We start from the raw sequence: 22,170 nt of genomic DNA, 5'->3' as shown, positions 1-22,170 counted from the left end.
AAATTGTATACATATATATTTTTTGGCTGCTCTGGGTCTTCATTGCTTCACATGGGCTTTCTCTAGTTGCAGCAAGAGGGGCCACTCTCTGGCTACAGTGTACAGGCTTCTCCTTGTCGTGGCTTCTCGTGTTGGTGGAGCATGGGTTCTAGAGCACTTGGGTTTCAGTAGTTGTGGCCCATGGGCTTAGTTGCTCCTTGGCATGTGGAGTCTTCCCGAACCAGGGATTGAACCCTTGTCCTCTGCATTGGCAGGTGGATTCTTAACCACTGGTCCGCCAGGGAAGCCCTCTGTCTCAGTCCTTTCTGGCCTCTTGCTCTGGTACCCAGAACTGTATCTGGCATATGATTTAGTGTTTCTCACATTCTTTTTTGGAAGAATAGATGACTATTGTTGCCTAAGTCAATTTTTTTTTCTTTTATTTTAAAACTCCACAGACAGTTCCTATTGAAGAGCAGATGGCTTTATTCGAGGTAAATACTCTTCCACTCGCCTCAAATCCAATTTATTTGTCTCCTTTCTGCTTCTCTCCAAACTTGAACACTTGCTGGGTAAAATTTTCATTTACTTACTCTGCTATTTCAAGGTGTGCAAACTACAAAAGCAGGTGTCTAGTTCATCTTAGCTTTGCTGTGTCCTCCGTGAGCTGACAAAATACACTTAGCACATGTTTATATCTGCAAATAAATGTGTCTGTGGAATGGAGATGTATCTGTACTAAATGAATTGGGAATGTCTGTTTGAACAGTAAGAATTATGGCTACATCTTTCTAGCTATTTCACAAGTTAGTATTTGAAAAATCAATGTCCTCTTTCATATTTATGTGTATATTCTGACTATATCTTAGTCCCTTTATCCAAAGAGCAAATTAAAATAAATATTGTTGATAAACCTGGCTGTGGTTTTATTATTTTTTTCAAAACCCTTTGAAAGCTTTTTTTCTTTCCATGAAATTGGTTTCAGTTTATTTTCAAATAGAATTGTTATATTCTGGTTTTTAGATGGAATTATCCTGCAGTCCATTCTAAAGGAGATCAGCCCTGGGATTTCTTTGGAAGGATTGATGCTAAAGCTGAAACTCCAGTACTTTGGCCACCTCATGAGAAGAGTTGACTCATTGGAAAAGACTGTGATGCTGGGAGGGATTGGGGGCAAGAGGAGAAGGGGACGACAGAGGAAGAGATGGCTGGATGGCATCACTGACTCGATGGACATGAGTCTGAGTGAACTCTGGGAGCTGGTGATGGACAGGGAGGCCTGGTGTGCTGCGATTCATGGGGTCGCAAAGATTCGGACACGACTGAGCGCCTGATCTGATCTGATCTGATCCTGAAGTTAAGTGCTTACCAGGTGGTTCAATCTTAAAGAACCCTGCCTGCCAATTCAGGAGACTCTGGTTCGATTCCTGGGTCAGGAAGATCCCCTGGAGAAGGAAATGGCAATCCACTCCAGTATTCTTGCCTGGTAAATCCCATGGACAGAGGAGCCTGGTAGCCTACAGTCCATGGGGTCACAAAAGAGTCAGATAGGACTTGGGGACTAAACACTACCACCATCCTAAAGTTAACTGTTTTATAGGAATCCCTTTCCTTAATAGAAGTCAACATAGTAATAATGTGAGCTAAATTGTAATGTTTAAAAATTATAATGTTGCTTACAGTGTTATATTTGTGATAACTTTATTTACATAGATTTCTTTATTTAAAAGAACATTTTTAAAATCAGTGATGTATTTGTAATAATTATGAGTAACTATAGTAAAGAATGAATACTTCCCAGATGGCCATTTTGATAACCAGTGACTGGCACCTAGAGCAGGTTTAGTGTCAAGTAAGAGTTTAATATAAGTCTGCTAAATGAATCTTTAGCATGTTATACAGTATTTAGCATCCCTGGGAGCATGGGAGCTTCCAGAAATAAAAAGGCAAGGCAATTTGCTAAATCTGGAAAAGTGTTAGTTCTTTCACATCTTATTTTCTGACATTTTTTATAAAGTACTGACATCAATTCTCAAGCTACTAAATTTTATTTTAGAGAAGAAACCAACACAAAAGAAGAGAGGTATAGCATCTTCGATCAGTTCAGTTCAGTTGCTCAGTTGTGTCCAACTTTTTGCGACCCCATGGACTGCAGCATGCCAGTCTTCCCTGTCCCTCATCAACTCCCGGAGCTTGCTCAAACTCAAGATATACATTTGGAAAGCTCTAAATATTCTAAAGTTTGAAAAGTTCTTGATTTCAAATGCCAAGTGTACTTCAGTGGGTGGTGCTGATTTAACCTATGGTTCTTTTTCTTTTTTAAAATAGTGCAGCTTCTAAAATGTTCTCAAACAAAATAATTCAAGAGTTCTGAAATTTAGACTATGAAAATAATTAAGAAAATGCAGAAAGGGCACTGGTAGATTTTTAAAAACTATTTTAATACAAGATTAATAGCAATTTTCTATCCAAATCAGAAATGAAAAATCTTAACCCAAATCATATTCATTTGACAGTCACATAAAATTTTAGGTTTGATTGGTGCACATATTCGTCCTGCATATATGTTATGCATATGCACACAGAGACCTCACTACTACGCCAACTTGAGTTGTCTTTTCGTCGAAGTACCTCATTACAAGGCAATGTCAAAGATTTCAGTACCTATGCAACCTTCACTGAGGTTCAAATGGCCCCATGCTAGGCTGAGTCCCGTGCTGTAGCAAACTGTGTTATAGCAAGGCTCCAGGATGCATACAAATCAATACTGTCTTTGTAGAACTTGGCCTAAAACCAAACACTGGCTAATGTCTCCACCAAGGAGGAACACACCGCAAATTTATAAGTTATGGTCTCCTTTACTCTTCTGTTAGCAAAGCTAAACTCCTCCTCTCCTCCCCTCCTTTTTCTAAAGTTAGAAGGCAGATTTGTTAGTGACTGTAAGTAAATGAGTTTGAATTTCTGCAAGGTTTGGATAAGTCAAAACGTGCATTTGCTAACCCTCCCACCATTCCTCCAACCACCTGATAATTAGCCTTGCAAAGAGAAGTAATAAAAGAATCACAACTCAGGAATCTGCTACGGTTTTATTCCTCCTTGAGGACTTTAGTTGGTGTTCAGTGTGTAGCCAAAACATGTATGTAATGGCTAAAGAATTAAAGTAGGCTAATGTCTGCAGCAGGGAATATAAATTAAATATCAGGGTTCTGCGTCCGATAATATTTTCAGAGTGTTTGATTTACAGAATGCTACTTTTATAATGATTACTGCTTGTCAATGAATAATCATGTTTTTCAGTGTAGGCAAAGTAGTATTTTCTATCCCTTACAATTAAAGCAAGTAATGCAAGATATTGATCTGGTTAAGACACTGTAAGGGAGTCAGATTGCTAGCACTAATGCTGTTCTATGATGGCTCTAATCAAAGTCCTGACTTGACCTTCATTCAAATGAGAGAAGGTCATCATGTCTGTCCTTTAATACAGAACCATAAGCGGAGCTCGAACTCATGAATTTGCAATCCGTTCTTCTCTGCTTAAGACTTTAGCCTCTGTTTAGCTTTTGTTATAACATATACAAAGTATAATATACACCAATTACAGACGTGTATTTCTGTTAGAAAAATACATATTATAACTAAAGAACATGTAAATAGAGGCACTTCAATAAGCTAAGTGTTTGCAGTTATGAGCATCACCCAACTGTTTCTAGCGTCCGATTTCAGTGAGTCTGTTCTTCTCTACTCATAACAGAGATTATGATGTGATTACAGAATTTGGGGGACTTCAAAGCAAAAGAGGGCAGGTCAGGAAAAACAATGGAGTATCATCGCATCCCCTATCACTATGCTAAAATGAGAGAAATTAATTTGGTGGTGCAGGAAAGGGGAAATTCCAAAATACTTACTGGAATGGGTTAACTAGAGTAAACTAATTCCCTTAGGATACAAAAAAATTCTCATGTCAAATTAGTCTAAAAAATCATATGATGGGGTGGGATGATGATAAAAAGCAGGAAGTACAATTTGAATAATATTTTGACCACATCCATGTGGGTGATGACTGCTGTGGCATCATTAACTGATAGTGATGTCAGCTTTCTGCCTGGCTCATATAGTTCACTATAGCTCACCAATATGAATAATATTGATAACAAAGGTATGGAAACAAATGAAGCAGGCATTTATATATTATTGGTGTGTTTAGTGTGTACAGAACATGGGTTCACATTCATTAATATAAGGTGTATTCACATACATGCACAAAACCCTCTGGGGGGAGAAAGCTCAGGGAAAACAAGGCATTCTGATCTATTTCACAGAAAGCAATGCAGAAATATTTTTTCAAAAGGAAAGACTTGGAGCTTAAAGCTATGAAAACAAGTGATGACTCAAATATTCTGGAAAATCAAGATTGATTTAATTTGTATTGCACCTTAATTACTGGAGAAAGACAATACTGATTTCCGAACATAAAATGCAATGAGCAACATAAATAATTGGTCCTTCGTAGAGATGCTTTATGTGTAATTGGTGCTGGGAAGCTGAAGTTTGGCAGTGAAATGAATGGTTTTCTAGAAGTATGGAATGCCGAATTAGATTAAGTGTTAATTTCTTAAAGATTTAAATGAAAAGATGCCACAAAGTCTCTCAGAATCCTACGTTCCATATTTTGTTAGGCATACAATAGCAAGAGATGCTTCTAAATACTTTCAGTTTTGCAAAAGTGCTCAAATATACTTAATACTATTGTGCTGCATGTGTTCTACTTAAGTGTGATGACTAAATCGATAACTAATTATAATTTTGATGAGTATGGAGATAAAAAATATCACTTATGTGTCATGACTGCCAATGGGTTAGTTAACATGTGACTGGCATACTATGGTGTCTTGAAATATTACTTTTTCCCAACCCCAGAAGCATCATAGAAACCAAAAAAAATAAAAAACATGGATAGCCAACTGTATTCATAAAGCCCCAGTTTGGTTTATTTTGCTTCTGTCTGTCAAGGGGAGCATCATGCCTGGCTTTGGCACACCTCGTGGAAGAGTTCGGCTATAAATCAGCCTGTTCAATTAGGACATCTCTCCAAGTGCCAAGCAGGAATCCTAGGCTGAAGGCGTTGTCCTGAAAGCAATGGTTTTGCATGAATAACACATTCCTTGCACATACAGTTTCCATGACCGGTACAGTTCTGCACACCCATGGCTCTGCCCATGAGTTAGGTACAGTGTGGAGCATCCAGGGCAAAGCACACTCATGCGAGAAAGGTGTGCCCTGGCAAACTTTTAATAAATGGACAGTTAGATACGTAAAAAGTTCTCTTTCTTGATTCTTGGTGCTCACAGATAATTGAGGAATCCCTTCTCTGAGCAGCACAAAACAAGAAGAGCTGGTTGACAAAACATTTTCGTTACAAAGGTGTGTCAACCCTGAGCTTGGAATTAAGAAGTTAAAATCTGTGATTTATATATATATAGATATAAAAATAGATGATCATACTAAGACTAAAAAAGTGAAAGAAATCTCCATGTCAATACTATATATATATATTTTTTGTCTTGACGTTTTTTGTTGTTGTGAGTTATTTTGTAAGAGAATGCCCTTGTGATGCAGAAACCAATTGACACAAAGTAAATAGTTAAAAATGAAAACTCACTTATGGATCGAATTGTTCAGCGGTTCATTAAAAGAACTCTTCTTTGGGGAGGGTATGAGCACAGGGCAGAAACATTTGATTGGTGTCAAGCCTGTGGCTAAAGCAAAGTGATTGTATTGTTGATGATTGTTTTCATTTCAGACCCTTGAGGGGGATGAGTTCATGCAGGTGTCCACTAGTAACTGAAAATGAAGCAAAAAGTCTGTGCCAATTGGATACAGTGGACAGACACTGTATTATAAAGTGTATAATTAAAAGAATTAAGAAAAATGATGCCATTACTGAAATTGAAATCGGGCAAGGTAAGAGAGAGATGCTGAGCTGTAGCAAATTTTGCTCTCATAGTAAAGATGGAATTCTAAATTTACCCTCAGTACCTCCAAATCAGCTGGGGCATTGTGTGGTTAGCCTGCAAGACCTCCAAGACAACAGTGTTTCCACTACATGAAAAAAATGTCAAACTTTCTCCCCATAAGCATTTTGTAACCCTGATTTGTTACTGAAAAGCTTACACTGGGAGCTGGCTAGCAATGCCAAACTTACGGCATTAAAGCTCTTTTATTTTTCTCTCTTGTTTGCTTCTTTGTTTCAATTGTAGTTGTCTTGGGGTTTGGCCTGATTTTGTAAGGAAAATGATCTTTTCTTCCTATTTTTTTTTTAATGGGGGAAAAAAAAAACTCACAACGTGAGATTCCTTTACTTCTGCAGCATAAAAGCAAATGAAGGTAAGAAAATCTCCTGGTACGAAAGATTTGAGTAAGAATTCTCTAGAATAAACAAGGTCCCCACAGATAGCTGAAGGAAAGAGGAAGCAGTCCAGTCTGGTGCCCGGTACTCTTTGGGAAAACAAAAAGGGAGGCAGAGTACAGTACTGCCCTCTTCTCGGAAACCGGTAAGTTTTTGTGGCATGGTCCACTGTCCAGGGGTGTAAGAAAAGAAGTGAGTTGGCCGTTCCAATAGCTAAAATGCAGTTTCATCTGACCGAAAACCCAGGATTATCTGCACAGTCTCTGCAGTGCCAGGGCGACGCAGACGAGAGATCCTGAGAGCAGGGAGGGGCCCCGCTGGGCGGCAGAAGAGTCTACTTCTCTCCGGTCGGGATCCACCGCGGGGGCCTCTGTGGTGACAAACTCAAACTCTGTCGGACACACGTCATCCATGCACCCACTGCCACTCCCCGAGCCACTGGATTCATCGCCTGATGTGGACAGATGGAAAAAGAGTTAGAGCCAGGCCAGCAAAGAGTGGGGCACAAAAGAATTTGGGCATGTTGGTAGAAGACCCCCTCACCCCACCCCACTAGGTTTATTTTATTTATTTATTTTTAAAATTTATATGTTTATTTTAATTGGAGGCTAATTACTTCACAAGATTGTAGTGGTTTTTGCCATAAATTGACATGAATCAGCCATGGGTGTACATGTGTTCCCCATCCTGAAACCCTCTCCCACCTCCCTCCCCATCCCATCCCTCAGAGTCATCCCAGTGCGCCAGCCCTGAGCACCCTGTCTCATGCATCGAACTTGGACTGGCGATCTATTTCACTTATGGTAATATACATGTTTCAATGCTATTCTCTCAAATCATCCCACCCTTGCCTTCTCCCACAGAGTCCAAAAGTCTGTTCTTTACATCTGTGTCTCTTTTGCTGTCTCGCATACAGGGTCATTGTTACCATCTTTCTAAATTCCATACATATGCATTAATATACTTTATTGGTGTTTTTCTTTAATGGACAGGTTTGTGATGGATGGGTGGACTGTATCTAAATAAAAAGCAGAGACATCACTATGCTGACAAAAGTCCATTTTATAGTCAAAGCTATGGGTTTTCCAGTAGTCATGTATGGATGTGAGAGCTGGACAAGGTTGAGCGACAAAGAACTGATGCTTTCAAACTGTGGTGCCGGAGAAGACTCTTGAGAGTCCCTTGGACAGTAGAGAGATCAAACCAGTCCATCCTAAAGGAAATGAACCCTGAATATTCATTGGAAGCACTGATGCTGAAGCTCCAATCCTTTGGCCACCTGATGCAAAGAGTCGACTTGTTTGAAAAGATATCTGAAATTATCCAACTAAAAAAACATGGGAATCTCAGATCCAGTGAGAGGCCATACCCACCATGTTGGAATCTGAAATGAATTTCATATTCTGGCCAATATTTCAATGACGTTAACAACTTTCATTCTTTGCTCATTTTCAAAACTCAGAGCCATTGTTCTCAGGAGATATCATGCTTTTAGAAAGGATTTTGAAAGGATATTTTAAAGGAAACCAATGAAGAGGAAAACCAACAATGGAAGTAAGAAGTCAGAGAATGGCAGCAAGTGATCGTGGAAGGCACGGCGGGTTATTACCCTTTGGGCCCTTTTTCCACTGCTGTTCTCCTCCTAAGTGCAAGGATGGACTCTGACTCGACCATTGGTTGACAAACCATGGCCTGCAGCCCTGCTACTTGTTTTTGTATGGCTCTCAAGCCTGGGCTTCCCAAGTGGCACTAGTGGTAGTGACCCCGCCTGCCAAAGCAGGAGACGCAGGAAATAAAGTTTCGATCCCTGGATTGGGACGATCCCTTGGAGGACAGCTTGGCAACCCTCTCTAGTATTCTTGGCTGGAGAATCCCATGGACAGTGGAGCCTGGCAGGTTACAGTCCATAGGTTTACAAAGAGTTGGACATGAGTGAAAACATTTAGCATGCACACACTCAAGAATGACTTTGTATAATCCCAAGAATCGTTTTTATGTATTCAAGTGTTTGAAAAAACACAAATGAGGAATACTATTTTGTGATATGTAAATAGTGTATATCTGAAATCTAAACCTCAGTGTCCGTATGTAAAGTTATACTGGAACACAGCCATGGTCACTCACTTATGGATTGTTTAATTCGGCATTCATTTATGGCCCTCCAAGCTGAACATATTTAATATGTGGCTATTTACAGAAAATTTTGCCATTCTCTGCTTAAAGTCAATGCCCAGGTATCCACCTAGTGTTTTCTCAGCCTGGCATCTTCCCTGCCTGCCCAAAATGCCTTCTGAGACTGTTCTATTCCCACTTCTGACCACTTGTTTCATGATTCTTACACCCTGTATCTCAGACGTGGGTCTCAGGTAAGTCTCCATCCATTCATTACTGGTTGTGGTGGTTTAGTTCCTAAGTTGTGTCTGACTTTTTGCGACTGTATGGACTATAGCCCACCAGGCTCCACTGCCCATGGAATTTCCCAGGCAAGAATACTGGAGTGGGTTGCCATTTCCTTCTCCAGGGAGTCTTCCCAAACCTAGGGATTGAACCTGGGTCTCCAGCATTGACATGAAGATTCTTTTACCAACTGAGCATCCATTACTAACTATGTGAAAGTACTTATCCCGTTTGCAACTCTATTATTTAACTCTTTGCTTTCTTATTCCCTCCCTGAGAATGTACACTTGTTGAGGAAGGGCAGACACTTTGTATATACTGTTCATTTCTATATCTGCATTGGCTTTAATGATCCCTGGCATACAGTAGGTGCACAATAATAATTACTTACTGAATAATTAAATATGCCTTGGACACTTTTTTCAACTTCTTTGTTTCCTCAACTCAATACCTACTGACAATAACATTTACCTTGTTGAGGATGGTGAAGACCCCCTGATAAAATGTGAGAGCGCCAAACCCAATGTGTGCAATGATGCTTGATAGGAAATATACTATTCCTCCAGCAAAGACGACTTAGATTTTAACCTGCTGTCTTTTATTTAAGTCAGTTAGCCTTGCTAGGCTCTGCTTGTTCACCTGTGAAAATGAGAATAATCCTACCTACTTCATAGAATTGTTACAGGGTGAGATAAGTGTTATAAGTGAGATAATGTTCCTGGGAGTGCTTAGGAAACGTAGTAGTGGTAAACACAGTAATGACATTTACTATTTCCCCCGTGTACTCCATGGAGTCCATTCAACAGCCCTAAATGTCTCCCTGCTGGTCTGAAATGGTGATGTATATATTGAGCTGCTCCAAGAAGACCAGTGCCATCTTGGCTGCTAGACAGCGGTACTTAAGAAAAGCCAAGGTGATGTCAGGACTCTTCCAATACCTCCCACTAAGCAAGGCTCAACTCAGCACAACTTTATTTATTAAAATTTTTTTGAACTTTTTTTGGCTATGTCACATGACATGCAGAATCTTAGTGCCCAGACCAGGAATTGAACCATATCCCCTATAGTAGAAGTTCGATGTCTTAACCACTGGATCAGCAGGGAAGTCCCAGTGTAATTTTTGTTTTCTTAATGAGACATCTAAAATACCACATAAGAGCACTTGAATATACTATACCGGCTTCTTAACATTTTCTCTAGTTTATCTTTAGTGGTTTTCACAAGGGGGAAAATGCCCATTAATTAAATTCAGAGATATCACAATTGCTAAGGGAATTGTTTTACACACTGGCATTATGAACAAGAAGTTACATAACCTTTACAGAGATATTATTGAGGTGATTTAGAATATTAAAAATGTGGTAAGCAAATAATGACAGGAAATTCTAGCTGAGAAAAATAATGGCTCCATCTCTTTCTGAAAAGGAATCACAAATGCAGGTATTTAAGGGGTGAGTTTTAAAAATGTCAGAAGCAATAATGGTGATGATGACTATAAGATATGATAGTGGTTTATAAGACAGACAGTATCCTAAAATAAGCTTCCGTGGTGGCTCAGATGGTAAAGAATTTGCCAGCAATGCAGGAGACCTGGCTTCAATCCCTGGATCAGGAAGATTCCCTGGAGAAGGAAACGGCAATCTATTCCAGTATTCTTGCCTGGGAAATCCCATGGACAGAGGAGCCTGGTGGGTGATAGTCCATGGGTCAAAAAGAGTCGGGCATGACTGAACGACTAACACTTTCACTTTCATCCTAAAACAGGAGGTTAAGTTTGGTGCTGAGGTTACAGCAAAGTGATACTGAGTGTTGCTGATTTTAATTTTCTTTTTGGGGGAAATGGAGCAGGATGTCTTCTCCAGGACATATCTTAAGTTTTGCCGATTGATATGTATACAACCTCTTTAGGTCAGAGAGGAGAGAGAACCAAGGCCAACATCAACTAATTCTTATGTGCCTTGAATTATTTAATCCAATAGTCATTCTCTGATGACAAAGTGCTTTATTAGACAGAGAAGATAGAAAAGATAAATTGAAAGGAGTGAAGCTAAGAAATGAACAGGGGAGAAGCAGCAAAGGCTGAAACCTAGTGTAATTTTCTCTTCTGAAGAGGGAAGGAGACATTTAGCAAAGAGCAGAGAAATACTGGGAGGACTGAGAAAGTTTACAGCAAGTTTATCAGGTTGGCAATGATCCTGCACTTAGAAAGTTAATTTTTGAGTTATTTTAAGTGGAATTAAGCTCCAAAAATTTTCTTCAGGGGAAAACTCAGTAGAATGATGGTTAAGACTCAGATGACTTCATGTCTCCCATCTGTAACTTGTTTCTTTCTATCTCATTAATTCAAGCACATAGCATCATCTTTTGCTTCAGTGACCAAATTATAGAATCATTGGCAACTCCACATCTTATGTTCAAGGAATCTTTTCCCAAGAACTCTCTCTATAAGAATATATATTAAAAAAAAAAAACAAAACAGAAAACAAACAAACAAACTAAAAAAAAACACCCTTGCTTTTATAGTTACACATCTAGAAGCCACTTAGACAAAACCCAAATATGGTTACTTTCATTCAACATGTACTTAATAGTCTTTCAAAATCACTTTTGGTATTTTGTAATCTTAATAAAATAGTCATGTGTAATATTACATCAGCATTTTGGTATTTCACTCAAGATTTCAGATACAAGTCAGTGGGTCTTGTATGTGCACAATTAGAGAGAGAACAATGCAACTGACTTCATGGCACATGAGATATTCATCTTAGCTCCTTTACACATGGCCTCAGACGAACCTCCCAACAATCCTAACTCAGGTATGCTTCCCTGAAGTGATCTTGAGTGATCGTGAGGACATTCTCTTGGTGGTTGGGAGGAAGGATGGAAGTTTGAGGCAGACACATAAATGCTGATGGGGAAGGGGGAGGGGAAAACATTACTTTGCTGTCTTGTAGTTAAAGGATTAACTGGCAGACAAAACTGAACTTTAGTTTTGGTACAGTTGAATGTCAGCCACTGAAACTACTCCTTAGGAGCAGCTATGATTTTAGTCGTATCCTAAAGAAAGATCAGGGCTCTCTGCCCTATAAAGAACTTTGCAGATGAGGTAAGAATGACACAAAAGAGCCAAGGCACACATTGCTCTTAAAGAAAAATTATGATAAACTTATTCATAAAACAAAGACAGGCTTACAGACTCAGAGAACGAACTTACGGTAATCAGGAGGAAAGTGGGGAAGGATTGTTTGGGAGTTTGGGATCACTAGGTACACACTGCTATATTGAAAATGAATAAGCAGCAAGGACTAACTGTATAGCACAGGGAATGATGCTCAATATTCTGTGATAACCTAAATGGGAAAAGATTTTGCAAAATAATAGACACATGTATATGTATAACTGAATCACTTTGCTCTACACCTGAAACCAAAACAACGTTGTTAAACATCTCTGTTGATGTTGAGTCGCTAAATTTTGTCTGACTCTTTGCAACCCCATGGACTGTAGCCCACCGGGCTCTTCTGTCCATGGGGTTTCCCAGGGAAGAATACTGGAGTGGGTTACCATTTCCTCCTCCGGGAATCTTCCTGACCAAAGGATCGAACCCGAGTCACTTGCATGTCCTGCATTGGCAGGCAGACTCTTTACTGCTGAGCAATCAGGGAAGCTCTCTAAATGACAAGTCTCCAATACAAAACAAAAATTAAAAAAAAATAAAAATAAAAATCTTTCTTTAAAAAAAACAAATTACAGAATGATCTTCTATAACGGTTTTCACTCTGGAGGGTGCTGATAAAGGCTATCTTACTCGTGTCCTGGAAGTTGACGTCATTGCCATTGTACGCGTTCTTCAGTTTGTTGGTCATCACGCGGAGAGCCATGATCTGCTGCCTGATGAACGTGTCGGGCCGTGTGATGTCCACGTCCACCTCCGGGTTGTTGATCTGGTTGGTCAGCCCGTCATTCATGATCTCAGGCAGGTACCTGCAGGGCACAGAGAGAGAAACCAGTTGGGGTGAGGCAGGAGGGACCTTGAAACCAGATTCTGTCACGCTCTTTCTAACAGTGAACCCGAACGTCAGCAAAACCTGGGCTTGGTTTCCTGGAAAAAACGCCAAACAGTGAATACAAGGCATACGTTTTCCCAGAGAGAGACATGGCTAAAATGGCTTCAGAGCTGTCTCTAAATGGCACTGAATTCTCATGTAGGCTTGCCTACAAATAAATGCTCATCTAAGGACTTCCAGAAATTATTCCTTAAAATTAATTACTCTGTCTCCCTCCATCCCAAACGTTAAGATGGTTAAGTCAAGGACTTGACAGCTCACTCAGTGATCCTGTGAATTTTGCTAGTAGGACCTGAGCTTGTAAATTATACGTGACCTTAGAGGGTTTCCTTGTACGAGGGTGCTCTTCCTCAATCGAGGAGGTCTGATTCCAGGTTTTAATCAGAACAAACTTCTGGATACAAAAAACCATCTTTGGAAAGTTGGAGGAGCAACCAGTGATCACTGGAATATTTTAAATGTCCATTAGGATTTTTATTTTGTACTAGAATCTTGGGTCTAACTCATCACTGAGTAGAAGAGTAAAATCGAATGTCAAATTTATATCACCATTTTTTAAAACTTGTGCTCGTGTCAAATTGTCAGTCCTTCCAATGTCAACTGCTTAAGCTGCCCATGTGTGTTTATACCAGCAGAGACTGAAGATCTTAGCAAAGTGCTTGCAGCGCCAGACTCCTTACTCTTGTGACCCATCTGCTTTCAGGCCCTCTCCTCCTCTCACAAGGTTCTCACACATACAGCTTCTTTCCTGTTTCCTGTGTCCTGAGTTGGAGTTCAGAGGGCTACAGCAGCTTCAGAATTCCTTGCCTCCCCTTACCTCCGTCTTTCCATCCTAGCGCATCCTAAATGACCTGTCTGGCTAAGCTTCACAAAATACTGCTTTCATCACGTCACTCTTCTGTATCTAATCTCCATGGGGTGCTAACTTAATGCCCGTCATTGTGCTAAGCACTTTACCTGCATTACAAAAATTCAATTTCCCAGCAAATCTAGGAGGTAGGTACTATTTTATCCCCATTTTGTGTAATAGAAAACAGAGGCTTAGTTACTGTGCAAAGTCACAGAGCTAATGGATCTAACTTCAGAGCCCATGTGTCCAAACACTGCATCATATTGCCTGTTTGATCACAAACTCCAATTCACACTTTATGGCTCAGCACTCCAAGCCCATTTCTACCTCATCTCTACTTTCTCAGGCTTCAATTCTCCTTTCAAGGGGCACTCCTTGCCTTATGCAATCTTCCGCAGGGATTCATCTTATCTTTGCTGGCAATGTACTTTTCCATTTAAGTTCCAAATATCTTTAAAGACCCAGGTCAATCCTCACTTTCTCTTTAAGATGTTTTCCAGCTTTTAGGGACCTGCCCATTCTTTCCTGCTTCCCAGTTGGCACAGTGGTAAAGAATCTGTCTGCCAATGCAGGAGATTTGAGTTTGATCCTTGGGTGGTGAAGATCCGGGGGGATCTTCCTAAATGCCATTTCCTAAATGGCAACCTACACCAGGATTCTTGTCTGGAAAATCTCATGGATGGAGGAGTCTGGAGGGCTACAGTCCACTGGGTCCCAAAGAGTCGGACAGGACTTAGTGACTTAGCATGCACGCCATTCTTTCATAGGGCTTCCAAGTTCGGCAGGGTATTTTGGGCACTGCACCAAGTCATCTGCTGAGAGAGGGAGATGGGGCTGAAGGCCAGCCTGAATGCACCTGCAGGGCACCATTCACCAAAAGGGGTGCTTTTTTCTTTCCTTTCCTTTTCTTCTGTGGGAATCTTTTTAGTTTAGAAAATTTCACTATACACCAAAGTAAAGACAATAGTGTAATGAACCCTTGCATACCCATCTGGGTGCTTTTTTCCCCCTAATTCCTACAAAGGCACTATATTTGTCTGGGTCCTGGCAAGAAACAGATGGCACACTCAAAGGAGCAATAAAGAGAGTTAAAGAAGAGACAGTTTACAGAGGTGTGAACGGGGTTGAAGGAAGCCAATGTGATGAAGAACCCTGGGGCTGGCAACAGCAGAACGGCCAGAAGGGATGGAGCTGTTACCAGAATGCACCAGCTCTGAAGCCACGGAATGTGGCCGGAAGATGCTGCAGCTGCCAAAGCAAGGTCCCTCAAGGAGGGAGCAGAGGGAATGATATCCTGACCTCTCCAGTCCCTCCTTCTGACCTCTGGCTGCTGCCTCCCATTGGCTGAAACCAACTGGAAACCAGAAGGAAGGGTTATCCAGCTGATGTGATATGTAAATGTTCTCCTTTAGGACACAGACCAAGGTTGGAAGGACGAAGAGTAGATTTCAAGGAGGGCGGGGGGTGCCAGAACATCCAGCCCAGGCATCTGATGGACTGGTGGCAGCCCTGCCTAGTTGCTATCATTAGCATTCTTCAACTGCCTCTCCTGATGTGCCTTGAAAGCTGAAAAAAACTTCCCTTCCTCAGAGAAGGTGGGATGATATGAGAGAGTAGTATTGAAACATATACACTGAAAGTGAAAGTTGCTCAGTCGTATCCGACTCTTTGAGACCCCATGGACTGTCCATGGAATTCTCCAGGCCAGAATACTGGAGTGGGTAGCCTTTCCCTTCCTCAGGGGATCTTCCCAACCCAGGGATTGAATCCAGGTCTCCTGCATTGCAGGTGGATTCTATACCAACTGAGCCACAAGGGAAGCCCACTACCTTATGTAAATGCATAGCTAGAGGGAGTCTGATGTATAATGCAGGGAGCCCAAAGTCAGAGCTCTGCGGCAACCTAGATGAGTGGGATGGGGAAAGAGGTGGGAGGGAGGTTCATGAGGGAGGAGGCATATGTATTCCTAATGCTGATTCATGTTGATTGTATGGGAATAACCATCACAGTATTGTAAATTAATTATCCTCTAATTAAAATAAATATATTAAAAATAAAAAATTTTCCCTTCCTCTATTTTGTCCTTCCTATGTACATATACTCATACAATATATTTGTGCTTAAAATTCTTCCCCTTCCTGCAGGTTATTTTGCAAGTTTCCAAAACCAAAGGCTCTGTCTGTCAGCCTCCAAAAGAAGAAATAAAAACACACAAAGAAACTTTTATATTTAAGCCATTTTTCAGGTAATGAAATCTTATGCCTGATGTGTTTGTACACGAACTGGTTTACCCATCCCCACCCAGGGACCGAACCTGGGTCTCCTGCCTTGCATGCAGATTGTTTACCATCTGAGCCACCAGGGAAGCCCCATTTTACATTAGAGGTCTCTGAATAAGCTCCATGTCTTTATCCATATCTTGAACAACCAAGATGATCATGAACATTCATGATATTCATTGCATAATGAAAAATAAAACATACAGAGTGCACTGCCAATTCTGGTCCATAAGACTTCACCGTATACACTGCCTTAAAAAAATGTCCTAATTGAAATGAAGAAGAGTCAGGGAGCTATATTTATTTTTAAAGTGTAACTTCTATGCTGCCTTTACATATATCTGGTATACCAATAAAACTTTGTTAGATTCTGAGATTGTTTTCCTGATATACATTCTGAAATATGACGTTGATTGACTATTACTGACATTCAATTATATGTGCCAGGTTTGGTGAGTTCTACCTAATCACTAAAGCCCATTGAAATACACAACCCACGGGTCGGCCAGCCTCTGCTGGCACAGAAGCGGAGGGGCTAAAAGGTGCTCATGGGTTCTGGTGTTGTCCCTTAACATTCTGAACAGTGATCCCTGTGGCTGTACCTGTGCTGAGTCAGAGGAGGGCTTTGTTTCTTTCAGCTGCTGTGTGCATGGCCCAGCTAGCTGAGACTCATTTATCAGAAGCCGACTGCGATAGCTTACATGGGAACGCTACCCTTGGGAGTTTGAGCACACAGGAACAATACAAGACTGCCAAAGAAACCCAGCCTCTAACTGCATCTGCCGATGCTCAGCCACTTACAATAAAAACAAGTAACAATGCACCTATGTCCTTAAGAACCTTTCTTCCTTTCAGTGTATTCAAAGGGGAACTTTAGAGACTATATGGAAACTTACACTGAAAAACACAGTTGGAAAAGAAAATGGCCACGTTGTCACCCCAGGGGCATATCCAGAGGCCATATCTGTGGATGTCCAGAGTGCAGCCTGAGGGACACCTGGAAGCCCAGTTCAGCGCCAGCCCAGTTATTTGTTGCCTCTCTTGTTTGATCTCTTTGTGCTGTGTGCTGTGCTTAGTCGATCAGTCAAGTCCGACTCTTTGTGACCCCATGGACAGAGGAGCCTGACAGGCTGCAGTCCATGGGGATTCTCTAGGCAAGAATACTGGAGTGGGTTGCCGTGCCCTTCTCCAGGGGATCTTCCTAACCCAGGGATTGAACCCAGGTCTCCTGTGTTGCAAGCGGATTCTTGACCATCTGAGCCCCTGGGGAAGCTATCCTGCAAGAATGGATGCACCTTTGAGCCCATAATATTCTTCCCTTTATTAGATCTTGCACCAGCTCTTTGATGTGAGGGCATTTTTGTACCGTCATGGTTCTGGGAGACATGGGAAGGGAGGAGAATGTTGCTACAGAGAGCCCAGGTTCTGAGGCTGGCTCCACATTTAACTGGGGCAGGGAAAGCCCAGAAGTGACCAACTGGAGAGGTGTCACTATTTGCCACTACCTAGTGCTATGGTGTGGAAAGTAAGTGGCATCCGGGAAGAGTCAAGCATAGCTTCCCAATTTTGTTACCCTCAATTTTGTAAGACCACATGTAGGGGCTAAATCATTGGCAGTTTGGCAGAATTACATATCTTCTCATCTGCTATGGTCGGCTTGCTTGCATTCTCCCCAGATCCACCTGTTGAAAACCTGATGCCCAAAGTGATAGGATTAGATGGAGAGGCATTTGATCAAGAAGGCTCTGCGCTCGTGATTGGGACTAGAGCCTTTACAAAGAGGGCCACACAGGGCTTCCCAGCCCCTCTGCCAGGTGAGGATATGACTAGAAGTCTTCCCAGAAGGGGTTCTGGTGGAGGATATCACTGTGGAGCTTGTGTGATGAGTGACTTGGCCAGCACAGCAGGCATGCCGGACCCAGGACGCTGCTGTCAGTGGGCTCGGGATGGATGGAGCATGGAGAAATATCAACTCCTGCTCAAGCTAGAGGGAACGTAAAATGCCGCAGCACTATGGAAAACAGTATGGCAGCTCTTCAAAACAGTAAAAATAGAGCTACCATCTGATCCAGCAATTTCACTTCTGGGTATATATCCAAAAGAATTTAAAGCAAGGACTCAAATAGATATTTCTCTGTTGACAGCAGCATTATTTACAACAGCCAGAAGTGAAAGCGAACCAGGTGCCCACTGACAGATGAATGCATAAGCAAAAAGTGGTCTATACATAAAATAATTCAGCCTTACAAAGGAAGAACAGGAATTCCTGGTGGTCCAGTGGTTAGGACCCCATGCTTTCACTACCGAGGACTCAGGTTCAATCCCTGGTCAGGAACTAAGATCTGGTAAGTTTGGCAAACCATATGGCACAGCCAAAAAAATAAAAAAATTCTGACACATGTTAACGTGCCAACAGGGGAAGACAGAGGATAAGATGGTTGGATGGCATCACTGGCTCAATGGACAGGAGTTTGAGCAAGCTCCGGGAGATGGTGAAGGACAGGGAAGCCTGGCGTGCTGCAGCCCATGGCATCACAAAGAGTCGGACATGACTGAGCGACTGAACAACAACAAAAACGACAACATGCCAACATGGATGAATCTTAAAGACATCATGCTAAGTGAAATAAGCCGATCACAGAGGCACAAATGTATAATTTCACTTATGGAAGGTACCTGAAATAGTCACATTTGCAGACATAAAGCAGAATGGTGGTGGCTGGGACTGGCAGCGGGGAAGGGAAGTGTGGGGAATTATTGTTTGAGTGTGGAGCTTTAGCTGAGGAAGGTGAAGATTTTTGTGGATGGATGGCAGTGATGGGTGCACAACCCTGTGAATGTACTTAATGCCACTGAACTGGACACTTGAAAAATGGCAGGAATGTTAAAATCCAAGTTATATATGTTTTACCACAGTTTTAAAATTTCTAACTTTTAAGTACCATTTTTCTAAAGTTCTTGAGAACTTTTCTATTTTTTCCTTTCTCCATTTTTCCGGGCTGCTGCAAAGTGGTATTATTCAAAACATACTGTGACTTTAGGTTTTAAGCGGACTTATAAATTCTTGAAGACTTTTGAGCTGGAGTGGTCTGTGGCCTTAGGTACTTCAAAGAGATGGGACACTGAGACATGGTCAAATGCACAGAGGCTGACCCAGGACACCTGAGATCTCTCTGGAATCCAGCTGTGTGATTATGGGTAACTAACTTGGCTACTATATATATGCACTATATTTATATGTGTATATGTATATAATGTGAAAAGTGAAAGTAGAAGTGTTAGTTGCTCAGTCATGTTCGACTCTTTGCAACTCCATGGACTGTAGCCCACCAGGCTTCTCTGTCCATGGAATTCTCTAGGTAAGAATCCTGGAGTGGGTTGCCATTTCCTTCTCCAAGGTGTCTTTCTGACCCAGGGATTGAAACTGGGCCTCCTGCATTGCAGGCAGATTCTTTACCTATTGAATCACCAGGGAAGCCCATATATAGTATATATATGTATATACATAGTAAGTAGTGTATATATACACACACACACACACACACACACACAGTACTATCCATATAATATAAAAGCCATTATATAAGGGATATAACTGTATGTATATATCTGTATATATAATATTTACCTTGTTTGTTTCATAAGCTGCCATATTAAGTAAAGTGATATGAAATTGCTTGATAAATATAATACACTATACAATTGCAATGCATCCTTATGAAAATTAAGTTGTTAACATAGCTCCCTCAAATGCTGAACCTGTTTCTTAGGAGGGCTGACAGCAGCACAATTCCAAGCTTTAAAGCCTGGATTCATGGACAGAATAGTGATTTGCTGTGGCTTTCCTCCAGCTGGAGGATGTGGGGCATGAAATGGCCTGGAACCCTTGGAGGACACACCGCTCATTGGCTGTGCCAGTGAACAGAAGCTAAACTCTTTGACTTGGCTTCTCAACTCATTGGCAGGAGCTGCCGACACCATCCTTTCTTGGTAGAACCGGAGTCAGCAGACTCCAGGGTGGGAGGGAGGAAAGACCCACGAGCCAGGCCCCAGGGCTCCGAGCTGCCGACACAACATGCTTCTTTCCTCCTGTCTGTAGCCATGTTTCTTATCATTTCCAGGAGGGGCACACAGTATCCTGCTCCCCCAAGGCAGTCAGCCTTCGTGGGGTCTTCCCTCCTGAACATCCCAGAGAAGGGAACCGGGCTTTTAGCTATGCCAGGTTGGAGAGTCGCCTGTTCTCATCCCAGACAGGCTTCCCACTTTCCCCAGATGCTTGCCCGGCTGCGTATACATCAAATATTTTATAGTTCTTTCAAACACAGCTGGACTGCTTTGGACATACCCTGCAATCAGACTAAGACAATACTCCAGATCTGCCAAGTTGCTGTCTCTGACACATTTCTCATCACTACGCACCATTTCACCACTCTGCCAGCTGCTCGCATGTACCCACTCATGACTTCCTAGTTTTTTCGCTTAGTCAATCCACTTGGTGGCTGCTGAGAGTGACTGACCTATTTTCTAGATTTTTCTACTTTTCCTATTTCCTACAATTTACTGTATTTACCTCCTGGCCTCAGGGAGGATTTCCTTGGGGGACACAGTCATTTCTGTGAGGATCAGATGCCTTAAAAGACAGCAAAGACTCCTGGCAAAAGCTGCATTACCAACGGATCCAATTAATCCTTGTCTCCCAGCCGGCCTCTTGATGGCCTCCTCGTGTCCGACTCTGTGCGACCCCATAGACGGCAGCCACCAGGCTCCCCCATCCCTGGGATTCTCCAGGCAAGAACACTGGAGTGGGTTGCCATTTCCTTCTCCAATGCATGAAAGTGAAAAGTGAAAGTGAAGTCGCTCAGTCATGTCCGACTCTTCTCGACCCCATGGACTGCAGCCTACCAGGCTCCTCCGCCCATGGGATTTTCCAGGCAAGAGTACTGGAGTGGGGTGCCATTGCCTTCTCCGGAAAAGACACAGTTCTGGCTAAATACTAGCTGACAAGGACGGAACCAGGAAGCTGTCTTGCCAACTTTAAAGGGAGAAAAGAAAGAGTATGGCTATAACTAACTCAAGAAACCCTGAAGACTCTGAGATTGTCTATGTTCTGTCCTGGGATCCATAGCCTTTGGGAACCTGCCTCAGACTGGATTTCATCACATTCCTCCTGCACCATCCCATTATCTTCTACATTCCCTTTTTCTTTTTAACATCTGTGAGCTTAGAAAAAGGATCCCTGTGAAGAGAACAAAGTCCTCATGAAAGACACAGGTGATGTGATTCAACATGGTTATGTCAGTTGGGTCATTTGTAGAGACATAAATGAGCCTAGAGTGAAGTTAAGTCAGAAAGAGAAAAACAAGTATTGTATAATAATGCATATGTGGGGAATCTAGAAAAAAAAATGGTACAGATGAAACTATTTCCAGGGCAGGAATGGAGACACAGATGTAGAGAATGAGATGTGTGGATGTGGGGAGGAGGTTGGGGGGACAGGTAGGATGAATTGGGAAACCTGGGATTGACCTACATGCACGTGTGTGCCAAGTTGCTTCAATCATGTCTGACTCTTTGTGACCCTGAGGACTGTAGCTTACCAGGTTCCCCTGTCCATGGGATTCTCAAGGCAAGAAAACTGGAGTGGGTTGCCATGCTGTCCTCCAGGGGACCTACCCGACCCAGGGATTGAACCTGCATCTCTTATGTCTGCTGTATTGGCAGGTGGGTTCTTTACTGCTAGTACCACTTGGGAAGCCCTGTAGACAATGTTTGTGTCCTGCTAAGATCTATAGATTGAAGCCCTAAAACTCAGTGTGATGGTGTTGTGAGGTGGGGTCATGGGGAGGTAATTAGATCATGAAGGTGAAGCCCCTATGATGGAATTAGCACCCTTACAAGAAGAGGAAGAGACCAGAGCCCTCTCTCCCTCCGCCACTTGAGGGCACAGCTCAGAACAACTGCTTGGAAGTGGGCTCTTATTAGAACCCAGCCTTGTTGACTTCTAGCCTCCAGACTATGAGAAAATAAAATTTTGCTTAAGGTCTCCAGTCTATGGCAGCATTGTTACAGCAGCATGAGCTAGGACACTAATTGAATGCGGTACTGACCAGGGATTCAAAGCATCCATTCTTGGCCCCCAAGGGCATCTCATGAGAGACCAGAGGTTTGTGGAGACAGTATCCTGTCTTGAGA

At 42.0% G+C, this 22,170-nt stretch overlaps 1 protein-coding gene across 1 annotated transcript in view; it reads right to left on the bottom strand.

The window, feature by feature from the left end:
* Positions 1-2,399: 2,399 nt before the first annotated feature.
* Positions 2,400-22,170, bottom strand: part of GPC6 (glypican 6) — a 1,236,352-nt gene continuing 1,216,581 nt past the window's right edge. The window contains exons 8-9 of the mRNA XM_005909238.3: positions 12,591-12,766; positions 2,400-6,836 (exon numbers count right to left, since the gene is read on the bottom strand). Coding sequence (XP_005909300.1) covers positions 6,634-6,836; positions 12,591-12,766 — 379 coding nt within the window. The 3' untranslated portion in view covers positions 2,400-6,633. The remainder of the gene's footprint in view (positions 6,837-12,590; positions 12,767-22,170) is intronic.

This window comes from Bos mutus, chromosome 12 (assembly GCF_027580195.1).
Source record: "Bos mutus isolate GX-2022 chromosome 12, NWIPB_WYAK_1.1, whole genome shotgun sequence".
Classification (NCBI taxonomy): Eukaryota; Metazoa; Chordata; class Mammalia; order Artiodactyla; family Bovidae; genus Bos; species Bos mutus.
The sequence above is the reverse complement of the archived record's forward strand: the minus strand, read 5'-3'. Positions and strand labels throughout refer to the sequence as shown.